General features: G+C 40.1%; 1 protein-coding gene across 1 annotated transcript; it reads left to right on the plus strand.

The window, feature by feature from the left end:
• The first annotated feature begins 5049 nt into the window (after positions 1–5049).
• Positions 5050–18256, plus strand: klf3 (Kruppel like factor 3 (basic)). The gene is made up of 6 exons (XM_063883890.1): positions 5050–5303; positions 12772–12832; positions 13290–13836; positions 14566–14674; positions 15658–15824; positions 16160–18256. The coding sequence occupies exons 2-6, from the start codon at positions 12791–12793 to the stop codon at positions 16339–16341; spliced, it is 1047 nt and encodes a 348-aa protein (XP_063739960.1). The 5' UTR covers positions 5050–5303; positions 12772–12790; the 3' UTR covers positions 16342–18256.
• The last annotated feature ends 1055 nt before the right edge of the window (positions 18257–19311 follow it).

The following is a 19311-nucleotide window of genomic DNA, read 5'->3' on the forward strand; positions in this document are numbered from 1 at the left end:
TCTATTCTTGAAATCCCAATAAGAAAGTAAAGTATCAATAGGTATGAACTCAACTCATCTCTTGAAGTGCTTGAATGATTTTCAGGCACCAAATGTTTTAACATGAAGAGATTTAAATGAGATGTGGGTGACTGGTATAAAGATGTTATCTCAAAACTTCCTGGATATGTTTTGTATTTCAGTCAGTATTGCTTGTGGTGTGATATGTAGATCTATATGACACTTTGACCACAGATTTATTTGTCTTAGCCTATAAACAAAATATATTGCTTTTATAACTATTGATTTGACAAAACAAGACATTTGATAATTCATTTTGGGGTTCAAGAAATTGTGATCACAATTATATAAAAAGAAAAGTTGTGGGAGCAACTACTTGTTTGTATTTATTTTATTTTTTATAGTGGTTTTGTGTGGATGTCTGTGTTTTGGGGTTCCTACCAGGATTGGTGGCCCCTCAGGGCGCAGCATGTTTATTGCTTCACGGGGACAGGCTGAATGAGATGACCTCATGTTTGCTGTTGGAGGCTTTAGTGTTGAGTGGGAGATAACACATTACTTTTTCCAGGTAACTACAATGTAAGTGGATTTTTCCTTTAATAAAATTATCTTCGAAATGTATTTTTCTCACACCCACACAGTCCTGCCTCCTATACATCCCATCCTCTCCCCTCAGGGACAGGTTTTAGTGTCTGCATTGTGTCTGAACAGAACGTTTTGTGTGTGTGCATGTGTCTGCCTGTCTCTTAGTGGATTTGTTTTTTTAAGTGCATGCCACCGCCTTCACCTCAAGCTAAACTTGACATTTTACAAAATATACTCCTCCCTGAACTACCACACAAATGCACTCACACACACACACACACACACACACACACACACACACACACACACACACACACACACACACACACACACACACACACACACACATCCACACACACATACACACACACACACACACACACACACACACACACACACACACACACACACACACACACACACACACACAAACAAACAAATAACAACAGAATTGATTGTGGAAATGTAATACAATCAATGCTTATACGTTTGCTATGGTAATAATAACATTAATATTAGCAGTAGTTAATATTAGTTATGAAGGTAACAGCAATAGGAGACTCTGGAAACCACCTTTTTTGTTTTAAAGTGTTCAGCACTTGTCATTATGCTATTAATAGTTGGAGCTATGATCATATGACAAGAAACGTTTTTTCCTAATGTTTTGACGTCATGATAATGCTAGGTGTGGCATTTAAGTTGTTTTCATCCATGCAGCAGATTTTCAGGGGAATTTTGGAAAGACGGACATGGTTCCCAAACAATTCTCCATGACCTTTGTTACAAATATTCATCATCTCACCTTAAGGATGAGTTGTATTTACTCTGGTGATGTCCTGACTTCCATCTGCAAATCAACAATGTGCTATCCTTCTGTGCTTGTACTTGGCTAATGAAAATATACCTGCTTAATACAAATAAAAAGACTAAGCTGTATTTTGTATTCAGGGTATTACATGATAAGTTGAATTTAGTCTGTCTAGGTTTGAAATAAACTACATCTAAAAGTAACTCTGTTGGAGAAAAAAGTTCAGAAATTGATCAATTTAAGTTGGTTAATTTTCATACACAACATGAATGTGTTTTATAACTTTTCTTCATGCAGTGATGCATCACATACCCTGGAACAAAGACTAGTGGTGTGTGTGTGTGTGTGTGTGTGTGTGTGTGTGTGTGTGTGTGTGTGTGTGTGTGTGTGTGTGTGTGTGTGTGTGTGTGTGTGTGTGTGTGTGTGTGTGTGTGTGTGTGTGTGTGTGTGTGTGTGTGTGCAACTCAGAAAAAGAGCTCATCTATCATTTCAAGAAGACATCCCGATATCACACATTCCACTTTAAAACAAATAAATGCAGACAACTCTAGAGGTAGATTTGCATGCACACACAGTTATTTTGCCGGATAAAATACCTGTAACATTAGATTGCACGCACAACTTGATGGACTACCTTAACTCTCTGGAACTGAATATCCCTCACTGAAACTAGGTGAGTACGGCCTGACTAAGACAACTTGCTGACCCAAATCTACACAACATAATAATTCTGTTTTTGTAATATGTTTGTTTACATTTGTGCGTCTGCTATTCTTTTACAAATCAATGTGTGATAGGAAGAGGTCATACCAGCTGAAAAACACAAATCAATTACTCTGATGGTAAAGCAGCTCCAACAAAAGTAGCATTTTAATGTCTATTTGTGAAGTTCAAATAGAAATGTTAGAAATTACAGTTTGACTGGCATTGGAAATCACATATCTTGTTTTCCTGTTAGTTTGAAATGGTACACACACACACACACAAATATATATACAGTGTTTTCAACCAGTGTGAGTCTTGAAATGTTCTGTCTTGAATCTTTCAAAGCTAATTTCTGCAGGAGTGTGTGTGTGTGTGTGTGTGTGTGTGTGTGTGTGTGTGTGTGTGTGTGTGTGTGTGTGTGTGTGTGTGTGTGTGTGTGTGTGTGTGTGTGTGTGTGTGTGTATGTTTGTGTGTGTGTGTGATTCTACTTGCACATATAACATGATGATAAATACATGTGCATATAACTTAAATTGAAAAGGCACCATTCACCATCCTTCATCGTATGGGTATGTGGTAGATGAAAACAAAAACAAAAAGAAGAATGTGAATGCTTGAGCTTATCAGCACTATGAATATAGGTGGAGATACAGTATCTATCAACAATAAATATGGATATAAGTATATTACAATGAGTATCTTACCCAAATATTTGTATTATTGTAAGTGCCATGTGTGTCAGGATCTGTAAAAAATGAGAGTCTCATGTGGATTACAATTCTCTCTAATTCTCAGTCAGACATCCAATAATAGTGTTGAGCTAAATTCAAGAGACATAGCATAAATATTATTAGGAAAATTGCTTGACTGGCAACTACTAGCCTAACAGAGATAAGGACTATAAAACAGCAAATACCTGGTGTTTGACTTGCACAATGTAAATCAGGCACTAGTTCTCCCTGCATCATTTTTGACACAGAAACACAGTTACAGTGAGTTGTCTGACCTACTGCCCTCCACCATCCTGCTCTGTGAGACATCACCACATCTCATGCTCCAATTTTCGCGCATCAGAGCCGGCTAAGCCTAAGCGGATGTTTGTTTAGACGCATCATCGCTAGCTTGTCTCAACAGCCAGCTCTGCAAAAGCACCCACTGCCTCACTTCAGTGCACAAGAACCAAGGAGGACACTGTGAATGTGAGTGTGAGTGTGTGTGTGTGTGTGTGTGTGTGTGTGTGTGTGTGTGTGTGTGTGTGTGTGTGTGTGTGTGTGTGTGTGTGTGTGTGTGTGTGTGTGTGTGTGTGTGTGTGTGTGTGTGTGTGTGTGTGTGTGTTTTAGCAACAGGCAGAGACAGCAGGCGGGTTTGTGTGTGTTTAAAAAAGTTTAAAGAAACAGAAAAATAAATAAACAGCTAATCAAACTTTTCTTCTGGGACAAGAATGGTTTATAAGAACCCTCAATATGTTTAGAAAAGAGGAAAAATAATATATATTTTTACAAATACATACAAGGTGTACTATACTTCATTGTGTTTACTTTATATTAGCTCACTTGTGTTGCCTTAAAGCTTTTCTGTCATTATTTGCATGACAGTTGGTGTTGATTCATTGGAAATATGACAAGATAAAATGACAAAAACATCCTATACACAGACATACATACACATGGCGTATTTGGTTGAGATGTCATGTTGACTGTTGTCATTTTGTCTTGTGTTGGGACACGCAATGCACCTCATCTCGATCAGCTCCCCCTACAGCAGAAGCACTTTGTCACACTTAAAATGTATTATGGCCCATGCCAAAGTTATAAGTGTTCACTAGATTTTTGTTTGACGCATCCTGTTGAAAGTTGTTAATGGACCCCTGCCAGCGGATCAGTCAAAGTATTCACCGTGTCTATAGAATTATAGCATATTGCTGTATATAAACATTTTCATTTGTTACAGCAAAAAGAGCCAAAGACAGCTTAATGTTACACCAAGATACAAACATATATACAACAATTACACGTACATGGAAGTGAACAAGCAGTAATTGACATATTTCCATAATTGACAGATTCAAATTAGTTATAACTTTATCAGGTGCAACATTAAAGTGATAGAGCCAATGGGCCAATAATGATCCCATAATTTCATGTAGGGTACATTGGAATAGGCCATTCTGCATGGTGAGTAGGCTACGAATAATTTGGATAATTTAAGGATTTAGAGATCTACTGACAGTGGTGTAAAGTAAGTAGATCTACTCAAGTACTGTACTTAAGTACAATTTTGAAGTGATTATACTTTACTTCAGCATTTCAATTTTGTGTTCAGAGGTAAAGTGTGTACTTTTACGCCATTACATTTATTTAATACCTTTAGTTGCCTTGCAGATTTGGATTAATAAAGTGAAATATAATCAACACTTAAATAAGACTTTAGTTACACCTGGAGTACGTTTACATTCTACCCTGCAGTATTTAGTAAGTCATTGAAGCTAGCTGCAATAATTATAATCAAAACATACACTATACATTATTCTTAAATGGGCCAGTTTGCATAATGAGTACTTTTACTTTTGGTACTTTAAGTATAGTTTGATGGTAATACTTTTGTTCTTTTACTTGAGTTACATTTTGATTGAAGGGCTAAGTAGAAGTACCAGAGTATTCCTACAGTCTGGTACTTTAGTTTTACTTCACTACAAGATCTGAGTTCTTCTCCCACCTCTGATACCTTTGAATGCAGGACTTTAAAGTGACACTTAGGCTGACAGAGTATTTCCACAATTCAGTAAAGGATTTTATAAGCCTAGAGTCAACCTCTGTTGTCTCCAAACTTGAAAAGCCAAATTGCAACACACACAGACAAACACACACCCACTCAGACACACACACGAACTGGACCACCCCGCCCCGGTCCCGCCCAACGGCCCGACCCCATGGAGAACAGACAGACCGGATCATGTGACAGCAGCAGTTTCTGAACGACACACCGAAAGAAGGAGGGAGTTTCATAATTTCGGGAAGTTTTGTGGATCCATCGATCAGTGGACTCGTCTTGTTTTTCTGATTACAGTGACAGCGGAGGGCTGATCGTTGCCTGCGTCAGTTTTTCACCGGAGTTGACTAACTGAGAGCCTTTTGCTCAGCGAGGCAGACTGTGAGACATTTTCTTTTCTCCTCCTGGATAAGACTTGTAATACTCCAACTGAGAAGTAAGTTTGACAGCGTGATCTTCCTAAAGTTACTCATTTCCCGGCAAGCTGTTGTTATTTCCTATCGGATGTTCTGTGTTAAAGCCTGTAATTGCTGTGTGGTCTTATTAAAGGTTATATGTGTTGTATTAAAGCGGACTTTACTATGGGAAAGAAGTCCATAAAGTTAGTGTTTTTTTAAAGTTTTTTTTTTATGAGACCAAGCTGTTAACGTCTAGTTTATTAGCTTCACTAGTTACTTTACAAAATATAGTTGTTTTAATCATACATCTTCGCTCATATTTAATTGTGTAAAAATAAGCGAGAGCTTTATCAAATAAGTGTTGGTCCGGCTGCTAATGAGCTCAACAGTGGCTGGTAACTCATGTAACTCGACAGGAGATCGACTATGCTATTTATAGCCTATAGTGCCGTTTACAGGCATGTTAGGGAGACTCATAGTGGTGCGTCTCTTTCTGTGAAGTTGGTTACTCATTTTCATTGTTATAAACATCTCGTGTGCTCAACATGTGTGCTTTTGATCTGTTTTCAAATGTTTTAGGTTTAGAGTTTTAGATTAAAAAACAGTGTGATCAGTTAGAGCTCAGTTGGCATCTGTTTTTCCATTCATTGTTTAGTTAAAGATATACCACAAGTGAAGATTCATTCATGAACACCCAATGTAGCACCTTCGAGTGTCTTATTTGTAATAAGATCAATAGATACTCAGCTTAAGTATAGGCTACAAAACACACAAATGCAGCAACATGTAACTTTTGAGAGGCTGGTCTCAGTGATTATTTACCATTTTTGCTAGATTCAACATTTGAATGTCCAAACTGTTGCTAGTTTTCTGTCATTGAACTCATTGAGCAATTTATTGATTCAGTTATAGTTGTAATTGACAGGCCTTCAGTAAAGTTTTAATCTGATGCTCAAGCAGTGTTGTAGATATCCTCCTGTGTGGTGTCAGAGCAGACAGAGAGGAGCATGTGTGACAGGTGTGTGTGTGTGTGTGTGTGTGTGTGTGTGTGTGTGTGTGTGTGTGTGTGTGTGTGTGTGTGTGTGTGTGTGTGTGTGTGTGTGTGTGTGTGTTTAACAGTCAGTCAAACACCTGAGCTTTTTTGTTTAACCTCTGGTTTCACTACAACTATTTGTAATACACATCTCTCTCTCTCTCTCTCTCTCTCTCTCTCTCTCTCTCTCTCTCTCTCTCTCTCTCTCTCTCTCTTTCTGTCTCTGTGTTTCTCCGTCTCTGTCTCTCCCTGTTTCCTGTGCTTTGTTTCAAGGCTGAGGCTTGCGTCACACATTCCACTTGGCATATGAAGCCCTTATCCTGTTTAGAGCCCGGAGTGAGAGAGAGAGAGGGAGAAAGAAGGGAGGAGAGAGGGATGTGGGGGGTGGACGGGTGGAATGAGGGCGACCTCTCTCTCTGCCTCTTTGTCCTACTTTACACTCTTCAATTGCTGTGGAAAAGTTTGAAGTGAAGATCAGTTCACCCATCTTTATATTAACTTTAAAGGCGTTTTATTTGTTCCTAATTAGATTCATACTCCACCCACACACTACACCTTTTCTTCCTGAATCAACATGCTGATGTTATCTGATGGAACAAAATGCAAGAGTGTACACACACACACACACACACACACACACACACACACACACACACACACACACACACACACACACACACACACACACAGAGACACGAACTGCTCAAAGGGCATGTCCTAGGGAACGTTAGGGCTAAACATTAAGCTCCTGGATGCTGCTTAGTTGAAGTTAGAAGTTAAGAGAATAAAGGACACCATGGTCAACAGACACCCATAAAGGTAAAAAGCTGTAACTCCTTACACAACTTCACATGCCTGCCAGCACGTGCACGCACATTCAAAGTCATGTCATAGCCCAGACACACACTTGTGCAGTGTGTCTGTTACCGCTTTTAAACCACTGGATTGAGCCACTGTGACTGTGTGGCTGTTTCCCCCTCCTCATGTTTGAGGTTCATTGAAGTTTTGTCATATTTTGGTCGAAACCCACTTAGTTTTCTTCCTTATTTCTGTCTCTGCCTTGTTCTTTCCACTTCCATTTTGACATAGCTTGGTCAGAGTTACTGTTTTCTTTGCCCTTTTTCTCCTTCTATTCCCCCTCTTTCTCCTCTCATTCTTCGGATAGGGAGGTGCAATGTGGGAGGGGGTGGGGGGTTGTGTCAGACAGGAAACCGCAGGCCCCCTGCAGCAGCACCCCCCATTTGGCTTCACTATTCTCCTCCTCCTTCTCTTCTTTACACCCCCTGACCCATCTCGCAGTGTGGAAATAATAACAGTCAGACTAAACTCTGAGGGCTTCCGCTTCTCCCTCTCTTTCTCTCTGGCAGCACCTCTCGTTCTCTTTGTCCTCAGTCATCTGGGAAGCTTCAAAACGTTGCTCTCTTTGACATGTACGACATGAGGTGTGTGTGTGTGTGTGTGTGTGTGTGTGTGTGTGTGCGTGCGTGTGTGTGTGTGTGTGTGTGTGTGTGTGTGTGTGTGTGTGTGTGTGTGTGTGTCTTCATCCATGTTTGAGCCTTATGTCAACTCCGTTGTGTCTTTAAATGTGTGCTTGCTTGTGTGTGGATGTGTGTGTGATGATGGATCCTGTTTCCTCTCCCCTGCTGACGGCCCCCTCTGGCTTCCCCCGAGGTCTGCAGGCCTGCAGCCCCACAGTCTGCTGGAGAGGAGCGCAGAGGGGCCTGTGTATGTGTGTTAACATGCGTTTGTGTGTGCGTGCGTTGGGGGGTAAGAGGATGAGAGTCGGGGGCTAGGCAGCTCATATGAGGAAATAGGAAGCCAAAAATAAGAGGATAAGGGGCTTTAGCAGGGGCCCTTAAAGTGAGAGTAGTCAAAGTCAGAGTATGTGAGGCATCATCAGGGGAGTCAGGAGTAGGGGTTAGAAATTAGGAAGCAGGGAGGTACACTAGGGGGGTCAGGCTTGAATGAAAAGTACATTTGAGTGAAGGCAACAGACGGAGCATGTAGCTATACGAAACTACAATGGAGGTGAGCTCAGAAAAGGGAAAAGTTCAACACTGGAATATTAGCTCGTCAAAATGAGTCATTTAGTTAGGGATTCTAAGGAAAGCTCATTACCTGAGAGGTGAAAATAAGTAACAAGGTGCCAGTCAAGCTACAATATGTACATAAAGTTCTACACTGGAAGTGATTTAGTGTATTAACGCTAGGATGCTGTTATAAACGTGCAATTTTGGATCAGAGCAGGAGTCATGTAAGACACAAAGGGGCTTATGTGAGGGAGACTCACAAGGTTAAGAGGTGGTAGAGAAAGTCAAGACAAAAACTCAGAAGTGAGAAATGTAAGGCTGTGTTCGTGTGTGTGTGTGTGTGTGTGTGTGTGTGTGTGTGTGTGTGTGTGTGTGTGTGTGTGTGTGTGCGTGCGCGCGCACGCTGCGGCGTGTTCTTGGACAAAGCTGTTGTCTGGAGGTTTCTGGTCTCTCTGGTGATCTCATCATCTCCAGCCTGTTGCCATTAGAGGGTGTGTGTGTGTGTGTGTGTGTGTGTGTGTGTGTGTGTGTGTGTGTGTGTGTGTGTGTGTGTGTGTGTGTGTGTGTGTGTGTGTGCAGCCACATTTGTGTCTCTGTCTGTGTGAGCACATGTGCGTGTCTGTAATAATTTAGTCCTTTAGTGATTTAGTGTGTGTATTTTGTTGAGCTAGCAGAAACTTTGTGTGTGACTGTGAGCGTGTATAAGTATGTGTGTGTGTGTGTGTGTGTGTGTGTGTGTGTGTGTGTGTGTGTGTGTGTGTGTGTATGTGTGTGTGTGTGTGTGTGTGTGTGTGTGTGTGTGGTTGAGTCAGTAGCCAAGGACTCCAAGCCACAATATTTTTCCCTTCAGTCATGTTGTTTTATATAATTCATTGAGAGGGAGAGAAGAACAGTGTGGGGTTCTGTGTTGTTCAGATAAATACAGTAGTAAAGTGATGGATGAGGGGTGAGCGAAGTAGAGGTGTAGAAAAGGATCTGAAGGGTGAATCCAAGGGTGCAGAAAGGGAGCGAGAGAGGGTTGTAGGAAGTGTTTGCTGAGTGGGTTGGGGTTGAGTACACAGAAGCTCTACTGACCTAAAAGGACAATATTTGCAGACCACACTTGACATGCACAAATACACACCCACGTGTAAAAAGCGCACAGGGAGAAAACACTCAACAACTCCAGGTTATGTACCAAAAAGGTGCAGCACACGCTGGTTCATTCATGTCACAGTTTATGTGTGTGCTGTGATTTAACACCACATCAGGGGGGGCTACAGTGCCTGGAAAGGCTCTGATGAAGCAGAGGTGCAACATCTGTCTTATTTCTATTTGCCGGAGAGACACATCTGTCAGATCCATTTGTACAAAACTCAATCTGTCAGAGTATCATTGCAGCTAGTGTTCGAACTAAAGGTTATTTTTTTATTATCAATCTGGAGATTATTTTCTCGATCAATATAATATTTCCCTGATAAGTCTTCAGATATCCTGTTTTGACCATCGCACAACATAATAAAAAAGCAGCAAATCATCCTAATTGAGAACCTTTAACAAGGTGTCGCTTTAACAATGACAAACATATTATCCTAATAGTTGCTGCTGGTTAGGATTTCTGTGAAACCATTAATGGATTTATCGTCACAATTATAACTGGATCACTGATTCATACACAAATCAACAAGCTCCAGCTGCAGATGTGTCTCTGGAGGCCTGATGGTTTATGGAAGAGTACTGAGGGGCTCGCTGTATTGCCAAATTACATTAATTTCCTGTGATTGTTTAAACTTTCTGTGTCTGGTTGTTTTTATTCCGTTATGATGTACCCAGAGGGAAAGTTTGCCCTTTATGCACAAGGACTGTCTTCTCTCTGTTCACATTCCTGTATGGCCAACCATCTCACATACACGTCCGTGCAGTTTAAAACAACGTGATTTATCTGCTGCTGCCGCTGCTGCTGCTGCTGCTGCTACCATGACACTCAAATCTCTGTCACTGTCACAAAACTCGTTCAGAATAATAGCAAACATATTTAGTGTCTCTGATTGTATTCATATTTTCATGTGAGTAGGCCTGTGAGAGGGAATGCCGCATGAATTCTGAGAGGAAGTGTATGTTCCTGATGTATTCCTTCAAGGATTTATTAGTGTTGCTGCAGAGGTTTGCTAAAGAACCAAAATATATTTGCGGAGATATTTTTGAGCACCAGAACATAAAGTATATGTACATGTGTGCCTATTGCCTAAATGTTAATCCCCCTCCTGAGCCCAGCCCTGCAGCAACATGGTCATTTTAACTAATTGAGTTTGTTATGATTTAGTCAAGGGGAAATGTCCAGTAAAGTAAAGCAAATTCTATATTTATGAATTTAAATTCCTTTTATGTAACGTTTAGGCCATCCAAAAGTTACAAATGCCAAAAACTAATATGCCAAAGTTTAAAGAGCCGAACTCGAGGCTTAAGAAAACGTCCCCATACCAATGGTTGACGTTACAGTCAATGATTTAAAAAACACATCTGTGACTGGGATCTTGCCCAAATTAGCTATGCTTTTAGTATTTTTTTACATTTTGTATAAAAAAACTAGCGTCAGATTGATAAATAATAATGGTTAGTAGCTATACTTGTTGAACCTTGGGCTGGAAGATGTGATGATAAAGTCTGGTGCTTTCCAATTATGATATTGTGAGTCCTTGTTCTTTAAAAGTTATGAGTCAAAGATGTGTCTCCTACAGCACTCCTTTTAATACGTGTATGTGCTGCAGGGGAAATATTTAGATATGAACATATACCAAGTGTGGGGACTTCCTCGATGGCCATGTTTCAAACCCTAACTTTCTCACCAGTACTTACTGTACACTGCACTCGTTTGAACTCTTCCTGTTTTGTGATCTATCTGTATGTGCTTAATGCCACCTCAGTGTGTGTGATTCACAACCACAATAGAACAACAGCTTGACCTCTCAGTGAACCACAATACAATACAAAACCCAGATTAGAACACACACACACACACACACACACACACACACAGGCCCCACCTGACTGCCGTCTCTTTGTTTCGATGGAGACGGGCAAAGGGTGAGGCTTCAGTCGTCATGTTCACACCCTTCCTGAAACAGCAAGAAAGCCTCCTGCTCTACTATTGGTCTGTTCCTTATCTTGAGTGTGTGTCCAATCGTGCGTCTGCTTGTGTGTGTGTGTGTGTGTGTGTGTGTGTGTGTGTGTGTGTGTGTGTGTGTGTGTGTGTGTGTGTGTGTGTGTGTGTGTGTGTGTGTGTGTGTGTGTGTGTGTGTGTATGCTTAGGTGTAATGGCCTGTGTTCTTGCCCATTTGTTAATAATTAAAGGCTAACTTGTCTCTAGAGTGTGGACTTTAATCAGGTCACTCACACACACACACACACACACACACACACACACACACACACACACACACACACATGCACACAGACTCCCTCAGGGTAAATTCTTTGACAGTTCATGTCATGTCTCAATGCACTGCTGAACACACACATACAGTCACACTCACGCTAAACACACTCATTTAGGAACAAACCAAAGTCATCGCAGCTGCACCCGACCATTCAAAGCCAAGGTAACTGAAACCACCTTTGAAACCTCACACGCTTTTGACAGGCCTTTAAAGGTTGTGTGTTTGAAATTTGGGAGGTTTTTTTGCTGTCTAGTCTTTGTCACCTGGCAGTATTTAGCCTCATCACACCTGGAAGTGTCTACTAGTCACATTAATGGCCCATCATAAAGTTGTCAGATGGACAAGTGAGCAAGAGGAGCTTCGGATTTAAATGCTGAAAGTAGAGAGGAGGAGAACATGTGTAAAATTGGTCAGAAAAAAGAGGTTTGGCTATTGACTGATGTGATTTACAGCGAGGCCGACAGCGCTCACACATTTCAGACACCTATACTTAACTTCAGACCCTTGTCTAGCCTTTCCCTGTACTTTAGGTGATATACTTTTCATCACTTCTCAAAGGCTCTTTACTTCAGTATTTTAAGTTTTATGCCACTTGCCTCTGTACTTCCAGAAGGAAATCTTGTACTCTTTACTGCTCTGCATTTATCTAATAGCTTTATTACTTTTTCATATTATTATATTAAATTTATAAATATAATACGATTATGCAAAACAATAACAACTATTAAACCAGTTTGCTTTCCAACCATTACGATTTTGACCACTTAAAAAAAAATAGTCAAGTTAAGGGCACTTTTGTCTGTTATTTCAAACGTTTCAATGTTTTTTTGGTGTTTGTAATAATGTATTTATAAAAGAAATAAATGTATGTTCTTTGGCTTCAGTAAAGTGTACTGCTACCACTGTTGGCTTATGACTGTCTTCAGTGCTAAACAATACAAGACATCAAAGTAAACCAATATGATCAATAAGAGCGTAAATGAGTTCTTATGTATTGACGGCTGTATGTGTGTGTTTTGTTTTGTAGGAGCCTGGCCTGTGCAGCCATGCTGATGTATGATTACCCTCTGAAGGCAGACATGGAGACGGTAAGTCATATTTGTGTGTTTTTGTGAATGTTGCTTTGTGTTTTTAGGTGCTCACATCATGCCCAAACATGTTTTTGATGCCATACAGAAACTTTGACCTACACACACGCTCCTGCTATGTCTAGACATACTGGTTCCCACATTCCAGCTCTTCCTTGACAAACAGGCTGCTGTACAGTGGACATTTGCATACAATGGCTACAAGCATAGCCAGGCAGCAGGCTAATGGACACACACACACACACACACACACACACACACACACACACACACCGACACACACTGAGGTATAACAGTTATCCGCTCCCCAACAGAGCTGGGTTTAAAGTTGTTGGCTAACTGTAGTCGTTTGTGTGGCAGAAACATGTTCTCCCTGTTATTTAACGCAGAGCGGAAGTTTTTAACTGTTCTTTTGTTTACTTCCCTCTTCTGCATCTTCTCTTTCTCTCTCTCACAGTCATTCTACTCTCCGTTAGTTAAAACCCAGGAGCAATACGGAGTGATCTTCTCCCATCCTACCAACCTCTACCACACTTCACACATGCACATCTTCAACCAGTCCCACGCCCCCAGCAACCCCACACACACCCAGCTGGAACCCGTGGATCTGTCCGTCAGCAAGCGTTCCTCCTCCACCTCTTCTTCCTCCTCCCCTCCCTGCTCCTCCGCCTGCTCACCGGCCTCCTCACACAGCTCCCCGCCTTCCCCCTACAGCTCTGCCAGCCGCGCCTCCCCCCGCTGCTCCACGCCGCACTCCCAGATGCGCTCCTCACCCTCCCACGCTCTCCAGCACCACACCCCCTCCCTTCCTTACCCCACCATGATGGGTCCTCTGATCAGCTCAGGGTCTGGAGTCATCCAGGGGTCAGGGGTCATGGTGTCCCCGGTCATGGTGCCTCTCTCCGTTCTCTACCCATCACCTCTCCAACTGCATCAGTCCATAATGGTGAGCCAACCTGTCGCCAGTGACGACGACCATCATCGAAGCAGGGAGCACAAGACAGGTGAAGCTGATTTTATTTTATTTTATTTCATTTAAGATGTCAATTCAGTTGATTTGAGCTTTATTAACATAACATACTTTAGTTGTTGCCAACATTTTCTTACAAATGCAAATGGATTTAGTTTCAGTTTTATTCACAAAAGTTAAATTGACACGACATAATGGAGATATGTGAAATGTGACATCATGATAACGCTGTCTGAAGCCTCAGAACCGGCCCAGACATCAAACAGTTTCTCCACTTTAGGTATTCAAACCGATCATTGTCTAAAAAAGTATTTTAAAGTAACATTAGCAACTTACAAAACATGTCGGAATAACTACAAGTCCTCCAACCCACACTAATAAATAATCCTGCTTCAAGTCTGAATGTTTGTTAAATGTATAAGATCAAATATAAGTTATACTTTTTGTTTCCTTAATTTCATTACAAAGCAAATTCTCCGTAAATGAACATATATTTTACTGAAAATTGTGAAGTGTTTTTCCTTTCCTCTGTTTTTAGAAAATCTATTTCATCAGATTCCTGTTTCTTAGGAAATCCATGTTTTTTTGTTCTGTTTTCTGTGGTCAGATAAAGTTCCCTGAGATTCACAGAGGTTAACATATTTGAATCACTATTTGATTGGCTTTGCAGATTAAATCTTAATTGGATGTAGCCTATAAAATATGAAGAGTATGTTAATGTGAATAAACCCCGACCATACTGACCAACACTTTATATCCACAGTTCAAAATGGCAACGGCCATGACCTGCACAAGCCAATCAAAAAGGAGCCTCGCTCTGAGTTCACTCATGAGATGAAACCATCAGTCATCAGGATACCACAAGAATACGGGTGAGTGACTCTTGCACACATTTGGAAAAAAGGACCAAAAATGTCAAGGTTTCTACATCGCCTGCAGGCTTTTCATATTCTAGCCAGCCACACATATCAGCCTTCTTGATCTTTTCATCCTCCGCCTCTTCTTCCATCTCTTCCCCTGCCTTCTTCCTTTGCTCTGCACGTCCTGTATTTTTTAGTGATCATTGTTCGGCTTCTCTCACTGCTTTTTGCCCTCTTATCCCTTCCTGTTCCTCTTCTCCTTCCTGTTTCCTCCTCTTCTTCCTCCTAACCTCCCATTGTTATCTGTTTTGGTTCCCAGAGTTAAATAACTGCTTCTCCTCAAAGAAATAATTGCCTGTCAGTTACGCAGGTAATAGCCAGGGAATGCTGCCAGTTAGTTCTTGCTTCTTGATTGTGTGTTTGTGTGTGTGCGAGTGTATTTTTCTTCACTATAGTTGTCATAGCAGTGGCCATAACAGGCCATCCTTGCCCTCAAAATCTTGGGAAGTAATTAGACCCTTAATGAAAAAAATTGGGTGTGTCTTTATCTGTCATCACATCTCAAAACTTTTCACACCTCTTAAAAAGCATGAACAATTTTAATGTATTTCGTGTTTGCAGAACATAGGTCAAATTTGGTGTTCGTGCGTGCGTGTGTGCGTGTGTCACAGGGTTTTTTTTCTGCACATTCCTCTATGGAGAACTGATCTGTGAGGGATTCATATTTCAACACCCAACACCTGATCTCAACTGCCACTTACACACACACACACACACACACACACACACACACACACACACACACACATTCCAGATCATTTTTTACTTCCTTACTGGTAGAATTTATTTTAGCATTGGTAAATCGCTTTAACCACATTACCCTTGTTTTAGAAAAATGTTAACATGATAAAGGGTAACGATGACACCGGCGCCCTCTCCTGGTCAAATCATGTGAAGGGAGCACCTCTAACAAACACTCTCTATGTATCTCTTAGGTGTAACAACCCATCAGTTATAGTTCATTCGGGGGCAAAGCATCCTCTCCCTGCCGAGTCTCCTGACACACTGAAAAAGAGGCGAATCCACTGCTGTGACTTCAACGGCTGCAACAAAGTGTACACCAAGAGCTCCCACCTTAAAGCACACCGCAGGACACACACCGGTAAGAGTCACAGATAAACGGCACTTTAAAACACTTATATCATGCTTTAGAGGCAGTGACGGTTGTAGTCCAATTTTACTGGGGGGCTATGCTGGGGCGAGCTTATGAGGGGCATTTTTAATGCCGGACAAAAAATACATTTTTAGTTCACTATAGAATTATAGAGCACAAAAAACCCCTGTAAAATAACATGGTTGGTAATTGTTTTAGTTACATTGTGTGAAAGGGTATTAACATAGACTCTTTTTTCCGAGGGGAAAGGGGCTCAGGGGTATCCAAGCCCAGTGTTACAGGGGCAAGTATTTTTGCTGAACATCTTTTTTCCCTATGTGCAGGTGAGAAACCCTACAAGTGCATGTGGGAAGGCTGCACGTGGAAGTTCGCCCGTTCAGACGAGCTGACGAGACACTTCCGCAAACACACAGGAGTCAAACCGTTCCAGTGCCCCGACTGTGAACGCAGCTTCTCCCGGTCTGACCACCTGGCTTTGCACAAGAAACGCCACCTCCTGGTGTGAAAAACTCAGAATCCCGGCAGCTTTCAAGAACATTGGTGCTGGTTTTAACGTTGGACTGTACCACTGTGATTTATGGGGGGATTTTTAAAGAGTTTGCCTTATATGTTGGACTCCAGGGAGTGGGGAAATGTTCCTAAAGGGTGCAAATTAGGAGCCTTTCAACTCAGTAGCCTGAAATTTAGCTAGGGGTCAGCCTATTAATCATGTATCCGTCACACAATCCTGTTTGCAGATTTATCAGCAGCTTATTTTGACATCTTGAAAGAAACCAGATCTCTGATCAGCTGTGGAAGGTCCAGACACTCTTTAAAATAGAGGGAGCAGCATCTCGGCTGGCCTGAGAGCAGCGCCCTCTTGTGGCTGCAAAACATAACTGCATCAACACTCGCTCCGTTTTAGACACTGCATGCTACTTTATACATCAGCTCACATTTCTTTGCATATATTAAAGTAAAGATTGTACACACATACGTTTTTTGCTAGCTAGGCCAATATAATGTGAAACTATTCAGAATGTATCATATCACACCTGCATTTTGTCATACATACTTCAGCTTTCTTTCTTTCTTCAAAGCTGTTACCTGTGACATAATGCTAATGCTAACTCCTCCTTCATGGACCGTCACATTAAAGCACCACACACCTCATCTGCCTCTACAAGCTTACATCATGAAGTGACTTTAAATAAACAAACAGGTAGCTATTGCTTGCTTTTCCTTGTACATACATGCACACGTTTTAACGGCACACACAGCAAGAAAACATGCACTTAATAAAAGCAGCCTGGTTCTGGTGTGCTGTCGGTATTTGGGTTGGAAAATAAGGGAGGGACTGGTTGTTCATTATTGGAGTTTCAAAGTGTTTTTAAGTTTTCATTCAGAAATGTGAAAGTTGCTGCACAGGGGCATTATTGTGTTTGTGAGGAAAAGACACCACTGAGTTGGTTTAAGGGTAGAAGCAATGAAATGTCTTATATCAAGTTTATGTATCTATATGAACTATGTTTGGTTTTTGACACAATGGTAGCCTTTTTCTTTTTATTATATGACACGTTTATATCGGAAAAATACAAAGTGCAAAGCAGGGAAATTTGCTCTTTTAATTTGTGTGTTTTCAGGAGCAGATGACTTTTATTCGAGCCTGCCTCACAAGATATGTCATTTTAAAGATTATGGCATTTAACAATATGTTTTCCTAACAGGTCATAAGATATATTCTTCTACTACCTTATATTTGTTTTACCATCCTCACAGTTTTAGAGCACACATTTCTTCTTTCATGGCTTCTGGACAAGAAAATCGTTTTGTTCATAGCATCTTTGTACATGTTTCCAATGTGCACTTTATATATATGTATATATATAAATCATTCCCAAAGCCAAACATTTTCTTATCACATCAGTTTTTCTATTCATTTATCTGCTGGTCAGTTTGATCAGAAACATCAGGTGTCTTTGTTAATCATTATCTTATCAGTTAATGCCATAAGAAGGTGTGATCCTTTAATTAATTCACACAGAAACAAACATTCACCCAAACACATATACCGAATGTAGTGGCTCAACAGATCTGCTTTTTGTCCCTGGATATTTTTGCAATTTTTGCTTGTAAATGTTTTGTATTTCTGAAAATATATGTTGTAATATATATATATATATATTTTATAATTGATTATTAGACTGAAAGGGCAATTAAAGGTTTTTATTAAGCATGATTTTGATACTCTCATAATAATGGATATTACACATTTCTATAATGTTCTGTCTATTATAAACCCTATCTCTTTTAATCTAAATGTTGGCAATTCAAAGGGAACATGTTAAAACTGTGAACATATAACTGTACAGGTCTATCTGCAATTTTGCATTTATTTTAAGACAGAATATTCATACCACTTAATAAAATAATTGATAATATTTGCCGAATGGAGTGCTGTGTCTTACATTTTGTTAGTCTATTTTTTTGCTGGAACAGATGATTGAGGTGGCAGTTGATTGACTGAAGTTTTTTTTTCATTTCAATGACTTATTAAGCAAAACATTTTAAATGTTGTTACTATAGCTTCTCAAATGTCCTCTTTTTCATAGTTTCACATAATTATATGTTATTACAAGAGATAGTAAAACGTTATTATTGTATGCACACTTAAGGACACACTCACACATTATCACATGAAGACTATTATTAAAATAATAACAAATGATTAATATCGTTAATTTGATGTATTATCAATATTTAAATCTTTATCAAGGTTACTAGTTGTAGTCTCTTGTAAGTGGTAATATGTTGCAAGGACATTTAATAATTATTTAAAAAATATATAGTTAGTGTTTGTTTTGTGGCTGTGAATTAACAGCATGATATGACTCAAATTGCTTGTCATAATCATACAGGAGGTCATACTGCAATTATTTAGTTTATTTCATCAGTATCTCACTAAAAGCAACAGGATATATGAGCAATTAATAATCATATGTTAACTTTGTTTTTGCATTATGTAGCTATATTTGGGATATAATAATCAGATAATCAGAGTCAGTATTCCTTTTTTTTCCCCGCAACGGGACATTTACATGATTACAACAGAAGATAACAGTGCAGATAAAGTGAGGAGAATAGAAAAGGACAAAATATGTACACGTTATTTTTAAGAGAACACAATCAGTAAAAAAAAAAAAAGTAAAAATAGCAGATAAGTATAACATGGTAAAAAAGTAGTAGTATAGTTGATCACATAGATTTTTTTAGAATCGGAGGATGAAACCCTCTTTATTGTCACATACATGCACACAGCAGAGCACACACAGTGAAATTGGTCTTCTGCATTTAACCCATCCTAGTACTAGGAGCAGTGGGCAGCTATTATGCAGCGCCCGGGGAAAGAGGTAGCTGATACAGTATGCCAATTGGAAATAAAGAGAAACAAAAAAAATCACAAACCTGAACTGCAGGAGGGTATATTGTACCAAGT

The sequence above is a fragment of the Eleginops maclovinus genome, chromosome 5 (genome assembly GCF_036324505.1).
Source record: "Eleginops maclovinus isolate JMC-PN-2008 ecotype Puerto Natales chromosome 5, JC_Emac_rtc_rv5, whole genome shotgun sequence".
Lineage (NCBI taxonomy): Eukaryota > Metazoa > Chordata > Actinopteri > Perciformes > Eleginopidae > Eleginops > Eleginops maclovinus.

Excerpts from the sequence above, each read along its gene's own strand:
- klf3 (XM_063883890.1), top strand. The coding sequence starts at position 12,791 with ATGCTGATGTATGATTACCCTCTGAAGGCAGACATGGAGACG. Across the intron at positions 12,833-13,289 it reads TGAAGGCAGACATGGAGACG|TCATTCTACTCTCCGTTAGT; the intron begins GTAAGTCATATT and ends TCTCTCTCACAG. Across the intron at positions 15,825-16,159 it reads ACACCGCAGGACACACACCG|GTGAGAAACCCTACAAGTGC; the intron begins GTAAGAGTCACA and ends CCCTATGTGCAG.